The sequence below is a fragment of the Arvicola amphibius genome, unplaced genomic scaffold, assembly GCF_903992535.2.
Source record: "Arvicola amphibius unplaced genomic scaffold, mArvAmp1.2, whole genome shotgun sequence".
NCBI classification, from domain to species: Eukaryota; Metazoa; Chordata; class Mammalia; order Rodentia; family Cricetidae; genus Arvicola; species Arvicola amphibius.
In genome coordinates, this window is record NW_024582312.1 from 456828 (window position 1) to 482808 (window position 25981).

A 25981-nucleotide genomic window follows, 5' to 3' on the forward strand; every position below is an offset into this window, starting at 1 on the left:
GTTCCAAAGAGCTACTATCATTAAAACCTATTCCTACAACCAGAAAGATAGCCTAGTTGGTAAAGGCTTCATCCACATTCAAAATGACATGAAATACTGCCTCGTACCCTGTCTTATATGACAAAGAAACAAATAAAGGTGTTTTCATAAAAACACAGTATTTCATGATCAGAGAGAGGAATGAACCTCCATCTTCTCTGTCCTTAAGCAGGTAGAAGAAAAGCCAGAGAAAACCAAGTGCTTTTCTCTGCCTGAAATTTTAAAGTTCCAGAGATCAGTTAGGGCTGAGCTCCCCCTGCTGGTCCAGAGGTCCTCTACAGGGAGTTTTGTTTATGGGCTAATGCTGAATTTCCCTCATTGTGCCTCTTGCACAATAATATGTGGCTGTGTCCTCAGTTGTCAGAGAGTTCAACTGCAAGAAGAACTGGTTCTTGGATGTGTCTCTAGTGATGGAGATGTGGCTCTTAAGTGATGGGTTGTAATAAGTACTACCAGCACTATTTATGTACCCAATATACTCCAACTTCTTCTCTGGGGACTGTCTGATCCAGCTCCAGAGGTAACCATTGGTAATGGAGTAACCGGTGACAAAGCAGGTGAGGGACAGTGATTGTGATGGCTTCACCAGGCCAAGTCCTGACTCCTGAAGCTGAATCTGGGACAGAATCCCTTCAGACAAAAAAAGTGAATTCTGTCAATCACATGTTGTCAGAACCCCACATGAACACATGTATGAAGTGGGAACACTCACCAGGAAGGGCTGTCACCAGGTAAAAAAGATCAAACCATTTCATCTTCTAGAATACACCTCCTTTTCTTTAGTAGTCAGCCTCCTGTGAGAGAGATGTGAGCTCTCACAGTACAGGAGGGGATTTAACATAGAGCTAGAAGACACATTTGCATGAGAGAAGTCAGGCTAGACTTTATAAATTGGAGGTGGAGACTACCCTACTTGTTTATTACAATGTGGTCAACAGTGTCTCTGACTTCCTACAGATAAAGTCTGGAATAAGAGATCATGGGTACTACACTTATCATGGTAAACACATCTTGGCATGAACCTGCATCACTTCCTAGCCCACCCTCCCCACCAAATTCTTCTGTTCCTGTATTTTAAGTTCACAACTCAGTGCCAAGTGTCCATTCTCACTACATTTCCTGAATTATTGATTTTTGATTAGTTTGCCCACACTGCTACTAATGGTATTTGATGTTCTCACTCATGAGATGGGATTCTGATGTGTAACAATCTTTGCATACTTTAAATATGCATTATTCTTACTGGTTACTAAAATTCTGAATGTTCTACATCTGGGTAGGAAAGATGGTTCAGAAGAGTAAGCCTAGGAGAATTCTGAGAAGATGAAGGGCAGAGTTACAGAAAGTCACCAGGAGATGCAGAGGAAGAAATACAGGATAAAGGAGAGGTAAAGACAAGAGCTATGTGGCAACATATAGAATCAGAGAAATGTGTTAATATAAATAAAAGCGATTAACAATCCAATGATATGGGCTGAACATTTTTTTTATTAATTCTCAGTTTATGTTATTTGTTTACAGAAAGACTGGGAAAAGAAAAATCTCCTACAGGTTTCAATCTTTCCTACAAAATTTGACCACTGACATATTGCTGTTGTATAGGGACCACACCTAATTTTTATTCCATCCAGATTGTGTAATGTAGAGTAATCACATTCTGAAAAAAGTAGCTGAGAGTTCTGCACACCATTTATTTGATGAAGACATCTTGTACAGTACTGATCGTCCAAGGTCTCTTACTCTCAGAATATTGTCTAGCCTTAGGTCTCTGTGTTTGTTCCCATCTGATGCAGTAGGAAGCTTCTCTGCTCATGGCTGAGCAAGCCACTGATCTTTGCATGTAGCAGAATGTTATAGAGAGTCATTTAAATGTAATGTTATTTTTTAAAAGAATGGTATTTATCTTACTGTAGTTTCCTAGATTATCAATTCTCAGGTTATTGGTCACTCAAGTAGTGTAGAGTATGGGTTCTATTTCTTAGAAAAGCCTTAATGCAAAGCAGAAATTGTTGGTTATTCCAACAAGTTTTGTTCCACCATCGACCTAGCATATAATGCAGGCTGGAAACCATTATAAATCAAAGGACCTCTAATTTATCTTTGTGTTTACATTTCTTCTTTAGAAACTTCTAATGGATTAGGTTTCTAAACTATTTCCTTAATTGGCTTTTACTTTTAGCTGTTTTCCCCCTTATTCCTTTGTTCTCTTTCATTTCTGTCCCACTTTGATCCTCTCTTCCAAACATCCCCCAAGGAATCCACTATTATCTATACTATTTACGTTTCCTAAAGGAGATATATTATCTTGATTCCAATCTCTTAAGGCTTAAAGTTCTTTCCTGTGAATTAGGCTTTCAATTCTGGCCCTGGATAACTCATTCTTTACTGGAGGATTAAGAATGAGAACAGGAAATTGATGGAGTCTGTATCACATAAATGAACATAACATTTCTGTTTAAATATTTGGTATTTTAATTGTATTTTTGTAACTATTCAGAGTTCTGCCACTGAGATCCCAAATAAATACAGAGAGACTCATTCTTATTTGAGAATGTTGGCCTTATTTTTGCTTCTTTCTCTTCATATTTTCTAACATAAATTATTCTGATTCTCTTTACATTTTGCCTCTAGGATTTTTACCTTTCTTTATTCTATATCTTTTTCTTTTCTTCCTTCTCCAGGGCTGATTGTGATTGGCCCATTTGTATCCTCCCCTCTTCCTTTTCTCATTCTTCACTCTCTTTCATAACTTTCTCCATCTACTTATTCTCTTTTTAACAGTGATATTGACTTCTCTTTCCTAATTAGAAATTGACCATTTAGATCTTTAGTAGACCAATCAGGTGATTTAGTCATGGAAAGTATCACAGCTTTACAAAGGTAAACAAATGCAACATAAAAAATACAGCACAGTTAACCCAGGCCCAAAAAGATGAACATAGGATGTACTCATTCATAATTGGTTTCTAGCTATAAATAAAGGACATCGAGCCTATAATTCATGATCCTAGAGAAGCTAAATAAGGTTAATCCAAAGAAAAACATATAGTTATCCTCCTGGATATGGGAAGTAGACAAGATTGCCGGACCAAAAATGGGAACTTGGGGGTGGGGGGTATGGGGGTATGGTGGGATGGAGAGAAAAGTGTGAAGTGGAGGATGAAGAGAGCTTGGGGGAATAGGATGGTTGGGATATAGGAAGGGTGCATATGGGAACAAGGAATTATATATCTTAATTAAGGGAGCCATTCTAGGGTTGGCAGAGACTTGACTCTAGAGGGGTTCCCAGGTGTCCAGGAAGATGCCCCCAGCTAGTTCCTTGGGCAGCTGAGGAGAGGGAACCAGAAATATCTAGATCCTATTGCCATACTCATGAATATCTTGCATATCACCATAGAACCTTCACCTGGCGTTGGATGGAGAAAATGACAGAGCCCCACACTGGAGCACCAGACTGAGCTCCCATGGTCCTGATGAGGAACAAAGGAGGGAGATCATGAGCAAGGAATTCAGGACTGTGAGGGGTGTGTTCACCCATTGAGACGGTGGGACAGAACTAATGGGAGACCACCAAGTCCAGTTGGAATGGGACTGATGGAACAGGCGACCAAACTGGACTCTCTGAATGTGGCTGATGGTTGAGGAGGACTGAGAAACCAAGGACAACGGCGATGGGCTTGGACTCTTCAGCATGGACGGGCTCACTGTGAGACTTACCCTTCATCTGTCAATGGATGAAGATAAGAGACACAGGCCCACATTGCAGCACAGGACTGAGCTCCCAAGGCCCAGATGAAGAGCAGAAAGAGGGAGAACATGAGCAAGAAAGTCAGGACCATGAGGGTTGCATCCACCCATGGAGACAGTGTGACTGATCTAATGGGAGCTCACCAAGGCCAGCTGGACTGGGACTGAATGAGCATGTGATCAAACCGGACTCTCTGAACATGGCTGACAATGGGGGCTGACTGAGAAGATAATAATAATGACACCGGATTTTGATTCTACTGCATGTACTGGCTTATTGGGAGCCTAGTCTGTTTGGATGCACAACTTCCTAGACCTGGATGGAGTGGGGAGTGTCTTGGACTTCCCACAGGGCATGGCACCCTGACTTCTCTTAGGACTGGAGAGGGAGGAGGAGGGGCAGTGGGGGGAGTGGGAGGGAAATGGGAGGATGTGAGGAAGTGGAAATTTTTAATAAATAAATAATCAAATAGTCACCCCCAAAATGCAGCACATCTTTGCAAAATTGAACAAATAATCCCAAAGCATAAATGAATGTAACACATCTCAAACTAATAGTCTATAAGAAGGGGTCATCAAGTACATCTTCAATTTGAAACAGTAAAACAACTGTTTTGTACGAAATATAATTGAATATCCTATATGCTTGTTGAATATTCCATTACAGATCTAACAAGTTTAATGAAAAAGGAGCATGAACCTGAGTGTCTGTACAGATAGAATAAGAAATGGGTTTCAAACACATCTTTATTGTCCACTCATCCATTGCTGGGCCTCTAGGTTTTACCACTTAGCTGCTATGAAGAGGGTGACATTTCACAGAAATGATCTGGTATCTTTGCATTAAAGAATCCTTAGGTGTCTGCCCTGCAGTAATATTGTTAGTTCACATGACAAATATATTTTCAGCTCTTAGGGGAAATTCCAGATGAAATTTTATAGAGACCACAACAATTAACACTCTCTCCAACTATATGATTTCCTTTCTACAATTGATTGCCAATATTTGGTGTCATTTGTTTCCTTATTAAATATCATTTTTACTGGAATAAAATAAAATCTCAGAGCACTTTCCAATTTGGAAATCTCTAATAGAACAATACACTGAAAGCTTTAAAAGTATTTGTTAGTCATTTGGTTAAAATATTTATTTCCCAAATATTTAAACACATTTTATGTGTTTCCATCAGATGATAAACCTATAAAGTTTCTCCCAGCACCACTGCTGTCTGTCTATAGAATGAACTGATTCTTGGTCTGTAAAAGACTTACAAAGAACTCGGTTAGTAGTTCAAACAATCAGGGAAGAACCACTTTTCCATTTTTATATTGAGTTTCAACGTATACCATGCTTGGGATGCTCTGGCTATATTTAGAGTGCATGATCAATTAACAATGCTGCTCAGGATTATCCATTGGAACATTGTGTACTGCTGTGTGATCCCTATGAGGATCATGACATCAAGGAAGAAGAGTCATAAAGATTATAGTGTCTGAGGTTAGGGTTAGCACCTGCCTGTTAATAGATTGCTTTTTTAATATGCAAGATCAGTAAAATTCTGACAGGGTGTGGAACTGGGAAAAGCATTATATTCGTGTCAGTTCCTCTGATTCCTGTCAATAGGCTGCCTCTGACATTCCCTTAACACCATGTGGATAAGCTCTGGGTAATGTAAAAAGTCTGCTATGATTAATTTTTAACTCTATTGACTAAACTTTCATTACATACCTTGAAGCTTATGAGCTGCTCCTTTCAACAAGACAATTGACTGTATGGTAAAATTGGCAAAGAGGATGGGGGTTCTCTGTAGGAGGTAGCTAGCAACACTCATGAGAAATTTCTTATCTTCACACTGCTCTAGCTCCCAAAGCATGAAAATTAATATCCTTGTTCATATAGAGCTATGTGCAGTTAAGGAAAAATGAGTCTATTTACTGTTGTGTCATTAAATACCATGATCAGTTTTATCAAAGGAACATTTGTATGTCTGAGGCTTTAGAGAAAATGTAGAAAATCAAAGCACCAAAACATATGCTAGAAAAGTAACAGTCTTATTAATTTATGTTTGAAGGAACATCTTTTTATAGAGAGATTTCCCTAATTTCAACAGCAAAAAAATGGCATTTTTGTTATTGGTGTTGATATACTTCTAGACATTCACCTGAAATTTCTAGCAACTGTTGAGATTCACATTTTCTGTGTTGACAGTGATATTCTCAAGCAATTTGAGACTTTAAATCATTTTTATTAAGTTTAAATATTCAAAGAAACTAGACCTTCCTTATCTGAAAGTAAAGATTTAAGTATGTCCTCATGAAAGAAAATTGTGTCCTGAGCTACTAAGAAACTGTATCACACATGAGTGTTAAGAAAAGATGGCAAGACTTAGTCCTTCGAGTCTGTACCCCTTGGATAGAATAAAATATCAATTATTGTACTGGGAACATAGTTCAGTTGGTAGAGTATTGCTTTGCATGCCTTAAGACCTGTGTTCTTCCCCACCATGGCATGACAAGTGAGATATTGTAACAGGAGAAGCATAAGTTTGAGCAGTGATTTGTCTGAATGAAACTATGTAAAAAAATAGAGAATAAGGAAGGATTTTTTTTAAACAGAAAATTTACCTAGTAGAAATTTATGATTTTATGTAGAACTATAAGTTTTTTATTTTACATTATTAAACTTTAAAATTGCAAACCTTTTATTGTCTTTGCATAAATTATTAAATAAATTCTTAAGAAATTAAGATTAGAAATACTATATGATTTGACACAGGTTTTATAAGATTTAGTGAATAATAAATGTTTGCATTGAATTGAAGAAACAAATTGAGGCTGAGTCCATTTATCACTGATAAAGAATTTCTGCCCTAAAGTCTTAAGTTTATTGTCAAAAATAGAGGTGCTACTAAATAAAAATAAACAGTATTTGATATTATTCTTTTACCAGTGATAAAGAACCACATAATACAGACCCATGTCAAGCATTTAGGTTGTCCAAAACTGACCTTTCCAACCTACTATATATAACTGCTGTTTCCCATCACAGATGTCCTTCCAGATCTTTTGTGACATTCCTAAAAGTCCAAGTGGGCCTATGCCTTCATGCCATTTCCCTCTGCTCTTGAGTTCATCAAATTTCTCCATAACAGCAAGTTATGTTCTCTGTCACAGTAAAAAAAAACAAGTTATGTTCTCTGTCCACAGTCTTGGACTTTTAAGAGACTTGCCTGAACTGCAGCGCCAGGTAGTTCAGATACTTCATATAACAAAATACACTCTCTTCTTGTTACCTTCTTCTCCACACCACCATGTTGTTGGTAGACTGAAGCACAATTAATAAAATGAAAAAACAAATCAATAAATGAAGCAGAATTAATAAAATTTCAGGAAGAGAAATTGGAGTTCAAGCTGAAGGTCGGAAAAAAAAAAAAAAAAAACAACCAGCCACTGACTCTTACATTGACCTTAGTCCAAAATGGAGATCCTGCCTCCAAGACTCTCAGAATGAGAATGTGTATCAAGAGTTGTTTCCTCCCATCCTATAAGCCTCTCTAAAGCTGGGATTAAAAGCATGTACCACTGTGATTAAAGCATGTACTGCCTGGTTTCTATTACAACTAATATGGCTATTGAGATTAAAGTTACATGTCATTGTGGTTATTTGGATTTATAGTGTGTACTATGATTACCTTGTCTGTGAGGCTGACCAGTGGGGCTCTTTTACTCTCAGATCTTCAGGCAGGCTTTATTTTTTGAAATACAATTGAAATTCCACTCCATTAGACATTGTTTTTGCTTAGCAAATATGTTTCTTTCTCAATATTTTTCTTCCAAGCGTGGCCAGACTGGCTTGTTTTTCAGAATTGTTCCTCCCCACGCCTTCTTTAGCAGGACAGTATTGCTTCATTTACTCCTAGGTTCCAGAGCTATCTATTATCTGGTTCTCTGCCAGCTAATCAGTGTCAGTAATATGTATAACCTCAGAGAGTAGTTCTGAAATGCAACTGGAGATTGATTGGCTATACCAGCCAAAGTTATTCCGCTTACATGGTACCAAAGAAAAAGGATAAACAGCAAACCGGCCACAAACTATTCTGACCTCTAATAATTTCTGTCTGAAAGTCACTAATATATTTTTAACTGTGTTCTGAGAACTTATTCTGTCAGATAAAAGTTCTAACATGCACATTAATAAAGTTCTTGCTCTTATTTGTAGATAAAGACTATTGCAGAGATTCATATTAGATAAACATGCAGAGAAAAGAAGATGCTGTGATGACAATTTACAGTTGCTATATCTTCAAAAAAATCATATACTAAAGTCTCAGGGAAAGTCTTGAAGAAAAGACAGAACTATTGTAAAATTTAGCGAACCAGGATGTAATTATGAGATAGTATTTTCTAGATGGAGCAGGAATGTGGCACCCATGAAATCTTGACAATATTGGAGCCTAAACTAGATACCAATCCATAGGAGGAAACCTCTCTGTTCCTCACCCCTAAATGAAGAGCTACAGTTAATCAATAGCTGTTGAGAGAGGAAGAATCAGGTTTGTTCAGTGGCAAGCTCCCTGATAGGTTGAAAAATGGAAAATGATGGTATGCCCTGACAATGCTGAAGCATGCACGAGTAGCTCATATATGGTGGTTCTGTTGAATTTGTCCATTTCGGGTTTCATTGCCTAAGTTGTTAAGTACAGCTGACCCTTCCTCAAGAGAGGACCAGATCTCATCACAGATGCTGGTGAGCAACCATGTGGTTGCTGGGAATTGAACTCAGGAAATTTGGAAGAGCAGGCAATACCCTAAACCACTCAATTAGACTGCTTTACATGTATGTACATATAACTAGCTATAACTGAGATCAGTATGATATACATAGGCAAAAACACACACACAAAATAAATAAAACAAGATAGAGGGAGGATAGACTGGTAAATGTTAACTAATATTTTAAAAATTCAAGACTTTTATGTGGAGTGAGAGTTGGATATGGAAATTGGTTTAGAAGTATTAGCAAATTTTTATGAATGTTGAATCCAGATATGAAATTGAAGAAATGGTTTTCTATGGTGCAGCTTAGTGCTGATTCTTAAAAAATGCCTGGAATTTGATATCTGCTATTTTAAAACAGCGATATGTATGTTCCATATGCTATGATTTTTCTATAAATAATTCCTAAAATTTGAAGTCGTCTATCAATATTTATTGCTAGTCTGATATTGGATGTGTAAGATGTACCATACCTGTATATCAGGTCAGTGTTTTTAAACTATTTCATGGTAATAAAGGAAACATAACTATGAGTTCCAAAAGGTTAAGAGTATTCTAGACCCTCCACTATAGGGTCCTGATCTGATTAACTTCCATCTAACCAGACCTAACACCTCCCTAGGACATGACAGTCTATACTGATTGGGGTTGAGTCTCAGCATGAAGATTTTTAAAATTAGCTCTATAAGAGACAAGAGTGTCAGGAATTCGTTTTACAATAGAGCAATTCTACATTGAGATAAACTTTCTTCATGGTGACTGAGAGAGACTTTAACTGGATTATTTCTGTCATTGTAACATTCCCAGGGGAGTGTTATAGATTCTAGGAATGAAATGAACTTTTCCATTTCATATCTTGTGTCATTATAGGGGAAGGTACTAACTGCCATAAGAGATGGTCTCCTGAGCCCTGTATGTAATTAAATGAGAGGAGTAAACTCTGACTAGTGTCAGGAAACACCACTGCTGGCCTTTCTGCCCCTGCACCTCAGGATGTATATACTTAGTTTATTTTGGTTTTACTTTTTGCTGCCTTATGGCAAAAATGTTTAGCAATGCTATTGTACATATGGACTTTATGTCATTTGAAATTCACAACATACAATATCTGAATGTGTTTCTCTTTTTTTTTTAGTTTCACAGAACAGGATCTTCAATTGATTAATATCACTCTCATGTAGTGATTGTTTAAAAATGTTTGTAGCAACTTTTATATTCTGTCCACAATCCTGTGTAGGTCAGATGGGCTGTCCTAGGAATCTTGTGTTACTGTGATGTATCAGAGTATGCAAAAAGCACAATTCTGTGAAGGATGGAAGCTTTGGCTCTTATTGATAATGCTAGCTTATTCCTGCAAAAGTCAGCACTATGAATCCTGCATTTTAGTCCTGACTTTGTAGTTTATATTTGAACAGGAGAGTTCTTGATGTTATTGACATGTTATGTTGCACAGAAAGACATTGGGATGTAAATAATAAAAAAAAATTCTGTTCAGTTTTTGGTGCAGAAGAAATTTCCTGAGTGTCATTTGATCTACTGGAAAATACCTGGAAGATAAAGAAGGATAATGATGAACTGTGAGAATAAATTTCAGGAGGAAAATGAAAGCAGTGGCAGGAAAACAGACACTCTGATCTACATTCAACCTGGGGGTGTTCATGTATGTGAGAGGAACCATGTGAGATGGGAAAGAAAATGGCTATTCTAGTTGCAGTTTCTTGCAGTTATACTGTTGTGTAAACTGGCTTTTATTTGAGACAATAAGTAGATAATAATTCATAAACACATAAATACATAAAATAAAACTGTTTATACCAGAGAATCCCAGTGTCCACTGTGTTGCTTTCATTTTTCTTTTTCTTTAATTGTCTTAATCAAAATAGCCAGATTGTGGGCATGTTAACAATTGAAGTATTATTTCTGCTCTGAAAATTCAGTCATTTTATAGCCAATGTATATGTGAATTCTCCTATTAAAAAACAAAATAAATCAAAATTTAAGAAGCATACATTGTGAGAAATATTTGATTTCAGACTTGTCAAAATGAGAGAGCCAAATATCAATAAAAGTACCAAGTTGACCTTGTTGCTTCTGATAACAAAACAATTGTACGTGTATGTATATTTATGTGTGTTTGTGGGACTAGTGCACTGCACAATGATGTCCATTCAATTTCAATCAATATCAATCTAGTCCTTGAGATAAAGACAATCCATTTCAGGAAACAGGGTAATGAGCATACAGGGCTGCTCATAACTTGAACTAGTCTTTTACATTCCCAGTTTGGAATCCTACACTTCTAGACCAATGTTTTCCTACCAAGGGTCCAAAATGTTGTCAAAGTAGGAGACTCCACATGTGAACAAGCCACAGAATTACATGTAGGTACATCTTTATTATTATTATTATTATTATTATTATTATTATTATTATTATTATTATTATTAAATATTTTCACCTCCTTCCCTCCTCCCATTTCTCTGACCCTACCCCTATTCCCCTCCCCCTCCGTCTCCAATCCAAAGAGCAGTCAGAGTTCCCTGCCCTGTGGGAAGTCCAAGGTCCTCCTCCCTCCATCCAGGTATAGAAAGTTGAGGATTCAAACAGACTAGGTTCCCACAAAGTCAGTACACGGAGTAGAATCATAATCCAGTGCCTTTGTCCTTCGCTTCTCAGTCAGCCCTCCATGTCAGCCACATTCAGAGACTCTGGTTTGATCACATGCTCCATCAGTCCCAGTCCAGTTGGCCTTGGTGAGTTCCCATTAGATGGTCCCACCGACACAGTGGATGGGAGCACCCCTCACAGCCCTGACTTCCTTGCTCATGTTCTCCTTCCTTCTGCTCCTCATTTGGACCTTGGGAGCTCAGTCTAGTGCTCCAATGTGAGTCTCTGTCTCTATTTCCATCCATTTCCAGATGAAGGTTCTATGATAATATGCAAGATATTGACCAGAGTGGCTATAGTATAGGGCCAGATCAGGTGTCCTCTCCTCAACTGCTCAAGAAACAGGCTGGGGGCATCTCCTTGGACACCTTGGAACCCTTCCAGAGTCCAGTCTCTTGCCAACCCTCAACTGGCTCCCTTAATTAAGATATAAACTTCCCTGCTCCCATATCCACTCCTCTTTCTCCATCCCAACTGTCCCATTCCCCCAACTCTCCCCATCCTCCCCTTCTCACTTCTCTCTCCCCATCTCCCCTTATCCCCATTCCACTCCCACCACAAAGCTCTCATTTTTTTCCTGGAAATCTTATATACCTCTAATATCCAGGAGGATAACTACATATATTTGGGGGGGAGTACACATTCCTATTTAGCTTCTCTAGGATCATGAATTATAGGCTCAATGTCCTTTATGTATGGTTAGAATCCACTAATGAGTGAGTACGTACCATATTCATCTTTTTGGGTCTGGGTTACCTCACTCAGGATAGTGTTCTCTATTTCCATCCATTTGCATGCAAAATTCAAAATGTCATTGTCTTTTACTGCTGAGTAGTACTATAATGTGCATATATTCCACACTTTCTTTATCCATTCTTCCATTGAGAGGAATCTAGGTTGATTCCAGTTTCTGGCTATTACAAATAATGCTGCTATGAACATAGTAGAACCAATGCTTTTGTAATATGATACGGCATCTCTTGGGTATATTCCCAGGAGTGGTATTGCTGGATCCTTTAACTATTAAACAATAAGAAATTTGATTAATGCCTCCCAAAGCAATTCAGGATTAGAATTAAATATTATATTTAATGATATTTATGGGGAAAGGTAAAATGACTTTCCATAAAACTATGGGGAAAACATCCAATAAAAAAAAGTATGTGGTATACAGGTACATCAAACTGAATTTTGAAAGGGGTTTAGTTTGACCTGATATTTTTGACTTGTATTTTACTAGAGGAATTCATATTATGGTATATTCTCATTTACTCCAAATACAGTTCTAAACTCTTAGCTTTAAAGTATATATTGAAAATATAATATGACGTCAAAGTTTTCTATGCCAGAGTTTGCTGTTTATTAATTTCTCTAAAGCAGAAGCATGTCTAAGATATTAACTGATAAAGATCTTATCAAAGTATGGTGGACTGTATGGGACATCCAGAATCATCTTATCTTCATTCTCTGATGTTCTTTTGAAATGTTGAGAAACACCATGCAGGAATGTGAAGAAACAGCTGAAAATAGACACTCAGAATGATTGTTTCTGTTATTTTATTCAAGCTAATCTTCATTGTCATCTCAACTCCAGGGTTTTGACAGACTCATCACATAGTTGCAACACTGTGTCTTGCACAGTAAGAGATCACAGAGTCCACAGATGTCAGGCTGCTGAGCTCCATGTATGCTTTTCTGGAGGATTTACTTACAAAAAGGGTGGCTTTGTCTTGGAAATTCTGTTCAAAAAGAATACTGCCGTTTCCAATTTGAACTCTTCCAATTGACTTCAAGCTCTGCCCCAGTCACTTATTCACACAGTGCATAAGCTAAAGTATTGCCAGAAGTCTTGCAGGAAAAATTTCCTGAGGTCCCAGGCCTCAAAAGCTCAGCCCCAGATCACTGCAGATGGACCTGGGAGTAGAAACCTGTGGAGAGAAAGGCAGAGTGGATGTCACTTTTAACTGAGTGTGTGGACCCTCTTCAAGTCTGGAACTAGGAAACCACTTCCTTGTAGCTGTTGCCATGAGAAAGAAGATAATCCAACTCCATTCCATGGTGAAGGCATGAGTACTCAGTGACTCTGGAGAAGACACTGATCAAAAGTTGTATGATGTGGACATCTCTGTATTTACCATCATAGACCCACATGTTTTGTATATCCATGAAGCGTGGATATTACTTCTTACATCAGTACCTAGTCCAGATGGGGAAGTAGGAGATAGATGAGACCTGTGTCAGGCAACAGAATGCTGAGGTTCAAATCCTCACCCTGTGTGGGAAGTATATATTCTGGAGACCTGTGCTAACCCTGTGGACATAACACCAAGGCCTAATCTCTTAATTTAAAAATAGAATCACAACTTGAGAAATTTGGGTTTCTTGGTGACAAAACTGATTTACAGGTGATGGTAGTGATGAGAATAATGTGATTGGAAATTCCCCAAACCCCTAAATTAGGAGAATTTCTAATTGTTTTTCATGTATAAGAAGTTAATATTTGCTTTTCCAGAAGGTTTTACCTATTAGTATCTGGTGACTTTTTTTTCTTTTAGACTTTTTTGTTTGCTTTCTATAGAGTGAAAGAAAGATTGTGGAATTTAGTGATAGAAACATGGTAATGTCTAAAAGGAGTTGGGCATGAAATTTGTTCATAATATATTTTTTGAAAAAAGAAATTGTAAATATTCAAAATATAAATAAATCTTAACAAAATAAATGAGAAAACATCGGTGCACTACTTAAAAATGAATTTTTACTGGGTTTGAAAATTTGAGACATCACATATCAATTGTAGCATGTGTTGTTCAGCTAATAGACTTTAAGGAGTGAGTTCACAGGGTCTATGGAATCCCTTCCCTTCCTTATTTCTTTGGTGATTGTTGGCTTCATTGTGCCCTCTGCTGGTCTTAAGCACCCTGCAGATTGGCATGTCACTGAACTTACCAATACACTTTTAATATTCCTATTGTTTTATACACTTATCATTCTAAAAAAAGAGTGTAAAAATTCCAATTGTTAGCAATAAACTTGTCACAGCTTCAGTCTTTCTGTGGCTGCTTCATACTGAACTGGTTAAAATTCAGTACTCACAGACCATTCTCAGGAAACCCTAGCTTGGTAAGTAAATACAGGCGGTTACAAGGATTGTATCAAATGTAGTAATATCATTGCTGAAGAATTACTTTCCCAAATACTAGCCAAAAATCTCATTTCACATTCATTAAACATAGATCATACATTTATCTCCTTTCTTCAATATACCTGGAAAATATCAGGAAGTAATTCCATGCACTCCTGGAATCCAGAGTGTGCCCAACATTCAGGTTCTCTGTGGTCATCATATGTCACTGGCACCGATGTGGGCTGTTCTGTTTCCTGTCATTAGGGAACAGACTGTACATTCCTTAGTTTTCACCTTACACTGTGTTGTTCATTGAGCTGTGTTCGTCTTCTTCTCAGTAATCCCATGTTTTATAGCCTCCTTGTTCTCCAAAATTTAATATAAATCTGAGATCACTATAATACTATCCAGAGAAGGTTCAGGCCTGGACCAGGAGAGTCCCCTTTCTTTTTCCAAATTCCTAAAATGAGTAATTCTTAACACTGGACCTACACCAAACTTCACTTCTCCGCTAATGTTAATCTAACTCAGACATAAAACATTCCAGCTATCCTATATTCAGCAGCAATAAAGAGTTCCACTTCAGCAACCATGCAGGAAATGTTTACAAAAAACACTAGCAAAAAGCAGGAAACTGTGGTAAGGAACTCTATTGCCATATCACCTGGCATGTGCACATTGGACACTCAGGCTTTTCAACAAGATGACAATACAAGAAACACCTCCAATGGAATCAGTATATGGGAAATTGAGTTGAAAAGTAATCTTTAGAAGGATGATAATTTTAAATATGCATTGTGTGAAAATGTTAATTACTTCTACCTTGTTAGAGCATTAACACACTGGAATCTGGAAAGAATAGACAACTTATCTTCCCATCTATCTGTGGTAATAGCAATCATTCATGGAAGATCTGAATTTTCCTCACCATGAGAGGAAGTAAATAGAATGATTTTCAGATTATTTAAATTTCCCAGTAGTTTCCAACTAAAACTATCATGACCAAGTCTTAAAATTATAGACATTGTGGATAAAACATAAAAAGTGATTTTTATGTTCATTTCATCTGAGAATAAGTGACAAATTATTATCTTAGATGTTCCATTTGGAAATAATGATATGCTTGTTAGACATTAAGCAAATAGTAATTGTCATAGAATGTAAGAAAGCAAATGTACTCGATTTCTTGAACAGGAAGGGGAAAACACATATTCTAAAATGTAAACAGACATGTGCTTGTTTATAAGGAATCACATGATAGCAATTCAAAACTGCCTATAATATCAGTGGCACCTGTTGATTACGAGTAGCTTCAGTAGTTCTTAAAGGTCTCTGCTGTTTCTGAGCTCCTGTCTATGAAGGTTTGTGTCTGAGTTCACACTAAAATCTCCTCCTATGTTCCTGGCACAGTAAGACATGACACATGGTTCAGATGTAAGAAAACTTTGCTATAAGAGTAACCCCTACTGAGAATGATCCTGGAGTCGAAATCCCAATTACAAACTGTGTCTGCAAAAGTCCATAGTATGGTACAGCATATTCTAACAGTTCCTTTGTAAAAATTGTATGTGTTTCTGTACAAAATCTATGGGCTGTAAGAAATAATCTATAAACACAGGGAGAGGAAAACAAAATATTTGAAACTTCTAATCCACTTATATTGTGCAATTTACACATATTGTTCTATTGGTACATTTACTACTTACTTGTCAATGTCTTGAGAAGATATACATCTGTTATATTAATATTCTTCTGTTAGTAACAGTATTTGCTTCATCTTTTATTGAAGATCAGTGGAAATTTTCATAAAAGCAAAAAGGAAATGTATTTTCTTTTCCCCAAATTCTTACCCCTGTTCTCTGCTTACTTTTATTTACATAACACTTCTCTGAGACCAGTGTTTAGACATTCCTCACATATGTGCTGACTTATGAAATGTCTGCTGTTGAACTTCTCCTCCGATTTCCCATTCATGGTGGGTACTAACTCTACTTTTTTAAAGAGGTTTATGATAAAGTCATAATATGTTATATACAGGTGGGTGCCTCAAATAGGATATTTATTAACACTCAGCTTATGAACAATACTACTATCAGTTTTACCAGTGCGGCAATGCTTTTAACAGAGAGATTTCATGGAAAAAACTTGGAGAATGGAAATATTTCCTTGTCACTAGAAGCAAGGGAAAACATAAACATAGAAACCTAATTGGAAATGGCTGAAAATATCAAAAATCACAACAACGTGAAACAATGGCTTGAAGCTGTTTATGGGAAGGTAAGAAAAGATGGTTGTTGCAGAATCCAGTTGGAGGTGTGCTCACTCACTGACTTTAATTTTTCACATTATGGATGTTAGAAGACAAATTGAAAGCCATGTGTTCTGCTTTACAACCGAAAATAATGTTAGACAAAAGAATATTAAGCTGAACTTTTACTGAATATAGATTCTATACAATCACAATCAGAATGGCAGTCTTTAAGAAAACAAGTGATTCATTACATTTGATGTCTGCTTATATGGGTCTGGGTTGCCTGAGCAGGATGATCTTTAAGAGTTCTCTCCAGGTGAACCCAAAGAAAAACATATAGTAATCCTCCTGGATATTGGAAGTAGACACAATCTCCGGGCAAAAATTGGGAACTTGAGGGTGGGGCTAGACGGGGCCAAAGGAAGATGGGGAGAGAAAAGTGTGAAGGGGATAATGGGGGGAGCTCAGAGGAATGGGATGCTTGGGATACAGGAAGGGTGGATATGGGAGCAGGGAAGCATATATCTTAATTTAGGGAGCCATCTGAGGGTTGTCAAGAGACTTAACTCTAGAGGGGTTCCTGGGTTTCCAGGGAGACGCCCCCAGCTAGTTCCTTGGGCAGCTGAGGAGAGGGAGCCTGAAAAGGCCAATTCCTATAGCCATACTGATGAATTTCTTACATACCACCATAGAACCTCCACCTGGCGATAGATGAAGAAAATGACTGAGCCCCACATTGGAGCACTGGACTGAGCTCCCAAGGTCCTGATGAGGAGCAGAAGGATTGAGAACATGAGAAAGAAAGTTAGGACCGTGAGGGGTGTGTTCACCCATGGAGACAGTAGGACAGAACTAACGGGAGATCACCAACTCCATTTGGAATGGACTGATGGAACATGAGACCAAACCAGACTCTCTGAATGTGGCCCACGGTGGAGGCTGACTGAGAAGCCAAGGACAAAGGCGCTGGGCTTTGATTCTTCTGCATGGATGGGCTCTGTGGGAGCCTTCTCAGCTTGGTTGATCACCTTCCTGGACCTGGGGGGAGTTGGGAGGACCTTGGTCTTAACATAGAGTAGGGAACCCTGATGGCTCCTTGGCCTGGAGAGGGAGGGAGGGGGAGTAAGGGTAGAGGGGAGGAGAGGGAAGGGGGAGGAGAGGGGAGGAGATGGAAATTTTTAAATATAAAAAAATAACCATAAAAAAGAGTTCTCTCCATTTGTCTGCAAATTTCATGGTTTCTTCTATTTTTCAGCTGAGTAATACTCCATTGTTTGAATATACCACATTTTCTTTATCCATTCTTTGGTTGATGGACATCTAGATTATTTCTAATTTTTGCCTATCTGCTTGTGGGCCTGAATGGGAACACAAATGATCAGGTCAGGGTGAGAAAGAGTACAGAGAAATAAGACTGGAATTTGCAGACAGATAGGGGATGATGTGGAAAGAGTGAAGTGAAAATTTCCTGGAACATATGAGGGTGATGCTAGTGAAGAATCCCAGTAATGGGTGATGTGAAGCCTGAAATTGCCATCTTCTTTATCCAGGCAAGGCTCCCAATAGTTAGATTGGGAAACTATCCTAGTCACAAAATCTCCAACACAGATGTGTCCGGCCTGCAAGTTGTGCTAGGGTATTGGTGATTCAGAGATTGAGGGGGTGACCAAAAAATGACTGGTCTAACTTGAGGCCCAAGCACAAGGAAAAGACCATGCAGAACAATGCCTCAACTGTCAGGAACTGGAAGATGGATGAAACAGAGAATCTATGATCGGATGGAATATGAGTGGGGAAAATGTCAATGAAATGATTTCTAGTGATATCCTTCTATTCTCAAAGATTTGTTTGTAACCCAGTCAACATCACAGAGGCTTTCCCTATTAGCTGATGTGAGCAGATCTAGATAACCACAGCAAAATATTAGGCAAAATTTAGAGAGCCAAGCAGGAGGAAAGATTGTAAGAACCAGTAGTTTCTAGGATTTCAGCAGAACATTGACCATTGTATCAACTTAGTAGAAAGCATAAGGTTCACAGAGACTGAGGTGACATTCATGAAACATACATGGGACTGTGCTAGGTCTTCCACAAACATTCCATGGTTGTTTTTCTTGGGGTTTTTGTGGGACTCCTAACAGAGAAAACAGGAATGTCTCTGACTCTTTTGTCTGCTCTTGGAATCTTTTTTCTCCTACTGCATTGCCTAGTTCAGCCTTGATATGAGGTTTTGTGCCTAGTCTATTGAATCATGTTATACCCTATCTAGTTGATATCACCAGGAGGCCTGTCTTTACTGAAGTGAAAAGGAGTAGTAGAGAATGTGGAAGAAACTGGTAGGAGGGATCTGGGAGAAATGCAGGGAGAGAAAGCTGTAGTTGATATGTATTTTGTGAGAAAATTTAAATATAAAAAAAGAAGAAAACAAATGACAGGTTTTGAAAGTTATACAGAGAAGTGGCATCCTTTCTATAATGTGTATGAGAATGCAAATTGCTCTGTGTACAGACACACACAGATAAAACTAAAATAGAGTCTAAATCATAAATACAGGTTTAACACATGACCTGGTTATTAAGCATTTGTATTTGCACCATTAGACTTTGCTTTGAAGTTAATGTATCACCAAAATATTTTGCTAAGTCATTTTTATTTGAAATACTAATAGAAAAAAATATAGGCTCGTATTAATATGAAAACACAGCATGATAACTCATGAATGTGGATGTAAATTTTCTCAGAATGTTGTAGAAAATTTTATAAATTACATCCTTTAGAATTTATTTACCACAATCCAAAGAGAACCACTTTAGATTTGCTAACATTATTAAACATGGAAATAAATAATGTGATTGAACACCAAGGTGAAATATGTATGTATAATAAAGCAGAACATGTAATTCATAAATTTAATTACTTTCAGTATAAAAACTACAAACCTATTAGGAAGGAAGAGAGAAAATGTATTAATGTATTTTACACTATGGGAAACAGGTGGCTGTTCAAGCTGTGCAAATGTGAGGTCCTGAATTTAGTTCCCCAGAAACTGTGTAAGACTTTGGTAGTGTCTTTTATCTGCAACACTACCACTCCTATTTTGAGATAATAGGAGACTCTTGATATTCATCAGTCACCTAACCTGATTTTTTTATATATATATATATATATATATATATATATATATATATATATATATATAGTGATAGACAATTAGTGACTAGTGACCCTGGTTCAAAGAAGGCAGAAAGTCTTCTAACCTCAACATACAATATATACTGGTAACTAAATTTCCACCCTCACCCCTCTCTCCCCCCTCTATGACTCACACAAACAGAGAGGCACACACAAATGAGTATGACTAAAATACCTTCAGAGAGAAAGGATCACAGGGTATAAAACAACTATAATCATAATGATCAAGAAATACCTAAAAGCATTTGTCTCTTTAATCTAGGACAATATACTATGTCTACTTGAATCAAATAGCCTGATCATCATTCAAAGAACAGAAGAGTAATCCAAAATAAAAAAAAAATTGTTCACAGATGACATGAGTTTGTCACATAGATGACTTGAATTTTTGTACAAAAATGTCATTCACAGATAAAAAATTATTTATTAAAATTACATGTTTTCTGTTGATCACTAGAGGATCAGGGAAGAACAGATTATTTCTTTTCCACAAGAATGAATGTGGGCTTTATGAGATCAGTTTTAGGGTGTAGGGGTTAGCAGACCAAGGGCTCTGGGACAGAAGAATATTTGTTTAGAATGAAAATGTGTATTATAAATTCATTCCTTTGATCCTGCTCTCAGATGGTAGTTCTATTTTGAAAGATTTGGGAGGGGTGACTTTCCTGCAGAAACAGCATCATAAGTGGTAGGCTTTGAGAGTTCATATCCTCATTCAACTTCTCTCTGTCTTATGCTTGAGATCTCTCAGATTTCTGTCCACTATTTGCTACTATGGTTCCTTCATGCTGCTTTGGATTCTATCTCTGAAGTAATGAGGCAAAACAAAATTTCTTTTCTTAAATTGTCTTTGGCCACAGTGTTCTAGGAAAGGAAATGAAAAGTAATAAATCAAAATATACATCTTGTTCAGTCCTCTACACCAGCAGAATTCAGTTATAAATTGCTAGTGATCACAAAGGGACACGACATCAAAACTCAGAGATATCTTCATTCTTACACAAACACGCATACACACACATACACACACACACACATGCAAACACACACAGACTTATTTACAAAATTACTGAGTCAACATACTTAGGGCTAATATTTGTATGTTTATCACCTATCATGGTAATTGTAGTTTGGAGAAAAGTTATCCTTCACTCAACAACAATTATTTGTTTGTAACTTGATGTGGGATTTACCTCTGAATGCTGTGAATATAGTTTATTACCATTGGTTGGTAAGAAAGCTGCTTTTTCCTATGGGAATACAGAGTATAGTCAGATGGGAAATCCAAACACAAATATATAGAGAGAGTAGGTGGTGACAAAGAGACACTATGTAGCTTCCAAAGGAGAAAGACACGAGAATCATACTGGTAAGCCACAGTTCCATGTTTATACATAGATTAATAGAAATGGATAGAAATGGGTTAATTTAAGTTGCAAGAGCTAACTAGGAATATGTCTGGAACATTGGCCAACCTGTGTTCAAATTAATATAGTTTCTCTGTGACAATTTGGGTCTGAGTAGTCAGGAAACCAAAGCAGTTTCTCTGCTTACATGATAGCACCTAATGTTCGGCAATGTTCTTACACATAAAGCCTAAGAAAACTTAAAGAATAGGACTTCTAGACTCCTCTCCAAATGGAGTCAATTGGAGCATATTTGTAGCTACAGTTTTCCAGATAAGCTCTTTTTGCTGGCCACAAGCAGAGGCTTAGCTTCTATAAGAGATAGCTTCCTGATTATTTATGACAGCCCTTTCAGAAAGTCCTACTACAGAGTACTTGAATGAGGTTTGTGAGCAGAGAGCTACAAGTTGCTTTATGGCAACATAGAACTGCTGCATCCCTGGAACTGGGAAAGTGAGCATGGCTCCCAGAGCTGACAGTAAACATAGTTCTACCATGTTGGGTGAGGAAGAGACAAAAAGCAATGCTATAGTGTTATCCTAGTCATGCTGTTTGACATTTTAAAAGTGTTCTTGTACAAAAAAGCATTACATATATAATATAAATGCTAATAAAACCTCAAAATGGATCACAGTGCTGGATAAATGTACATGCATTTAGGACTAAAGGTAATAAAATAAATATTAAAATGTAACTTAACTACCTTAATTTCTAACTGTACTATAAATCTTGTCTTCATATATACAAATAGGCATAGTTATCTTTTCCCTCAAGGGAACTCTTCTTTGCAAAATTTGTAGACAACTATAGAACAACAGATCAAAATGCATATTTGTTAGGCAAACTGCAACTGGTATATGTATAACATAACTTATGCATCATAGGCACAGAAGTTATTGTGGAAGAGGGAATGGAAAGGGGTGTGAGCCAGGGTAACTGATTGTCCTCTCTAATATTATGTCTGTTTTAAGTGTTAGAGAAGATACAATCAAGAAACCTAACTGACAAGGGTCCAGAAACATGACCTAATGCAGAATAAAACCAATGAACATGCTAACATGGAAGAAGGAGAGTTTACTGTGCCTTAACTCTAGTCAAAGGATTATAGGCAATTAAGGAGCCATGAGAAGGAGAAATAGTCTTCAAGTGATAAGAGTACACTAATACATTTTTCAATACTGTACAGTCCTATAAACATACTTACAAGTAACATTATATGGAGTGATGGGAATGGATTTCCATAATTAGGGATGCATACATACATACACATAAAGACACACATGCATTGCAGGGAGACAGAGAAGCATACACATTTACAAGGTAAAGAAAAGTCAAAGAACTTGAATGAGAACAGGAGTCTACAAAGGAATCTTAGTACAGAAGAAAGGAAAGAGGAAAAAGAAGAATATTATGATCACAAAAATATTTACATGTATTTCACAATAGAAACCAAACTCTTTGTTCTTTAGTTTCTTTACTTTCTCATGTAGAAATCAAAATAATAGAAACTCATTGATATGTAGTTCAGCAGGAGAGCAAGTGCCTAGTATGCACAAAACCCTGGATTCATATCCACACAGCATAACAATCCCCAGTTATAATTCTTTCATTACAACTGGAACTCTTGTGGTGACATGTTATGAACTGTTGACCTGGTCTGTCACCAGTTTAATCTGTCCCTTTAAGAACAAGCCCTTTTCAATTGCATGCTTTTAAAAAGATGATATCAATGTAAATTTGATACTAGTTTGTTTATATTAGGGGAAGACAGATGATAATAAATAAGGAGGGTGATAGAAAAGTCTTCATTTCAAAGAATTGTAAATACATACATTGAAACAATTATAGCATATTAAAACTCTTACCATATAATTAACATGTACTAATTAAATATAAGCATATAAATATAAGCATATATCAAATAGTTCTATAAGCTGCAACTCAACTCAAAATAGAAATCCCATATGCACATAATAGTGGTGAGCCCACAGGTATTATACAGTAAATGTATAGCTTACAGATATATTAGTCTGATCCATAGGAGTATGAACACTTCACATTGGTAACCTGTTCAGCAGAGCTGAGAGAACATTTGTCTTTTGGATAAGTTACTGTCAATTCTATAGAAACATTGTGAAATCATGGAATTTCTCCCTTCAAAATGGGATTCATTTCCAAAATATCTCAGCAGTATAACTTACTTCTACAGCAAGGGCAATGAAATGACCTTCCATGTGTCAATACCCCACAATTATCTTTGATTAAAGACAACAGAACTTCAAAGGGATGGGAATTTAGTGCCCTGACTGGTCATGGATGAGTTCAGGGTTCACAGATGTTGAGTAATTTTATCTAATAATTTGGAATGTCAGATATTTCTCTTTGGATGCTAGCCCCTCCTAGCTGGTGTCACCCTTTCCTTTAGCACTGATTTATCAGGTTCTCCCTCATTGTTTTGTGATTGTGAAATGTATATTGATATCATTGTTTTGGCCTGTGTAATTTTTTAAACATGTTTGTAAAAATTAAAAACCTGGTGGAGATTTCCCCTCTTTTCTTTCTCTCTGCTTCATCATCCAAAGGAATAAAGAACATGTAGTGGTAACATATGTGAGATGATTTATTTTGTTTTACACTTAGATCCAATTAACAAGATCTTTGCTTATCATAGACATCTCTTTGCCTGCAGGTGTGCTAAGGCTGGTACTCAAGGCCACTGATATTATGATTTTTGAAGACAGAAGTTCAGATAGGTAATTTTCAAGACTACCTGCCAAAGAAGTAACTTTTGTAAGAAACTGTTCTCAAAGAAACAGTTTTTCCTGGGAGAACATATTTTGAGGTGCCCCTAATCACCTAGTCTACCAGGAGGTCTCCCAGAGAAGGTTATTGCAGAAACCAAGATGCCAGAATCACTTGGTGGTAAGTGAAGAGAAAAAAAGTCCAACCTCTTCAAAATTCCATGGGACAAAGTGAATCTAAAGAGAAAAAAACTTTTTAAGTCATCAGGCATATGCTTAAGATAAAAGGCCTTAAACTTAATTCAAACCAACCTTCTGAATTACTTAAATTTTTGTAAACAGTAAGTCCTTGATTCCCAGACTGTGAGACTTTGGATTCTGAGTCTTTGTAGTCTTTTAGGAAAGATTTTTAAGAATGAACTGTGAAAAATACAAAACAGCAAGTGCCTCCCGTGAGCAGTTCTATGTGGAATATGCTTAAATAAGCTGTGCTAACTGATAAAGATCTTAAATCACCCTTTCAAGTTTTAAATAAATAAAAAGTCGAAGGCCTAATATAGCAGGCATTGGATCTAGATGCTTCTCATATTGACAGTTTGTTCATATTTTTAAATTCTGCTCCTCTAAAGGAGGGAGTAATACAAGTCCAAATGTCCCAGGTTCAACTCAAAATAGAAATCAGAAAATGCCACCTAAACCCTGCCCCTGATGCCAGAGGGGATTTTACTGGAAATGAGATTGTAAACTTCAATAGGGATGGCATTCTCTTAACTGATGCAAGAGCCCCTGCTGCTGCTGGGATAACCCAGACTAATCTGTGAAAAGTTAAAAAAGACCTTGCCTCCCATCCTTAATGGCCATTTCCAAAATTTTTCATATCATTTTAATATATCTGCAAAATTGTTTCTTTACCATACCTTTACAACCCAGCAATTTTCAGCATTTTGCATTTAGTTTACCTCCACCTAGTTTTCCTGTTTTAGCAGTAGCAAAAAACAAACAAAAGGAGCCACACAGATTGAAATGCTGGTTTTCTGGGCCATGCTGCCAGCATGAACTCTCTTTTTCAGGCATTTTGGCTACTGACCATTTACTGGGATTGAGAGAAGACTGCTGCAACTTGCTTAATGGAAGCATGGACTGGCTGTGTGCCTGAGAATGGGGTTGTGGGCATAGCTATCAGAAGCAGCAAACAACTCTGCCATGCTGAGCTGGGTGAAGCAAGCAGAAGGAACCATATATAACCTAGTAATGCTGCAGCTTATGTTTTTAAGAGGCACTTAGCATTTTAAGAAGTTCTCCTGGACAGCAAAGAATTACAGATACACAACAGGACAGATTTAAATATAATAGACCTCTAAATAGGTCACATTGTTAAATAAATGTAAATAGGCTTGGGATAGAGAAGAAAAAGAATACAGATAGTTGTAAGACAGAAATAAACAGATTAAAAGAAGTAAAAAAAGCCAGTTAAAGACAGAAAATTCAAAGAGAATCTCATTATGTATATTACTGTGTTTTTGTTGAAATTTTTGACTATGAAGGAGCTAATTAGCCAGCATACATAATTTAAAAGTATCATGACCTCAGAATTTGAGTCAAAAGATGTGTTGCACTGTAATGAGGTTCTTCTTTTGTTTCTACAGAGGATAAGAACCTATGGAAACAGTCCAGACTAATGTAGTATGATGAACCGAGACCTCCTGAAATGTTGCCTTGAACTCCCCTCAAAAAGTGAAAAATGATAGCTTATTTGAAATGAATATCACACCAATATTCCCAAAAGGTGAAGTAGCTGCTTTTTGGTTGTTTAATGGGTTGTGGGTTGGTTATATATTGTTATTTTCATGGTCAGGAAGAAAGTTCAACAAAGGAGATGAGATTTAGAATTCTTGTTTGGAAAAAAAAAAGATACTGACATAACGGAATAAAAGGGTAGATTGTTGAAACTACCTTTAAAAAGCAACTACTAGTTTAATTGTTTAACATTGGATTTGACTTCTGTATCTTATCTACAAATTTTGTGTAGATAAACATGG

The 25981-nt window shown here is 37.0% G+C and overlaps 1 protein-coding gene across 1 annotated transcript in view; it reads right to left on the reverse strand.

Annotated features, from left to right (window-relative positions):
* Positions 1-337: 337 nt before the first annotated feature.
* LOC119805784 overlaps positions 338-25981 on the reverse strand; it is a 37240-nt gene continuing 11596 nt past the window's right edge. Inside the window, exon 3 of the mRNA XM_042054403.1 lies at positions 338-669. Within this exon, the coding sequence (XP_041910337.1) occupies positions 338-669 (332 nt within the window). The remainder of the gene's footprint in view (positions 670-25981) is intronic.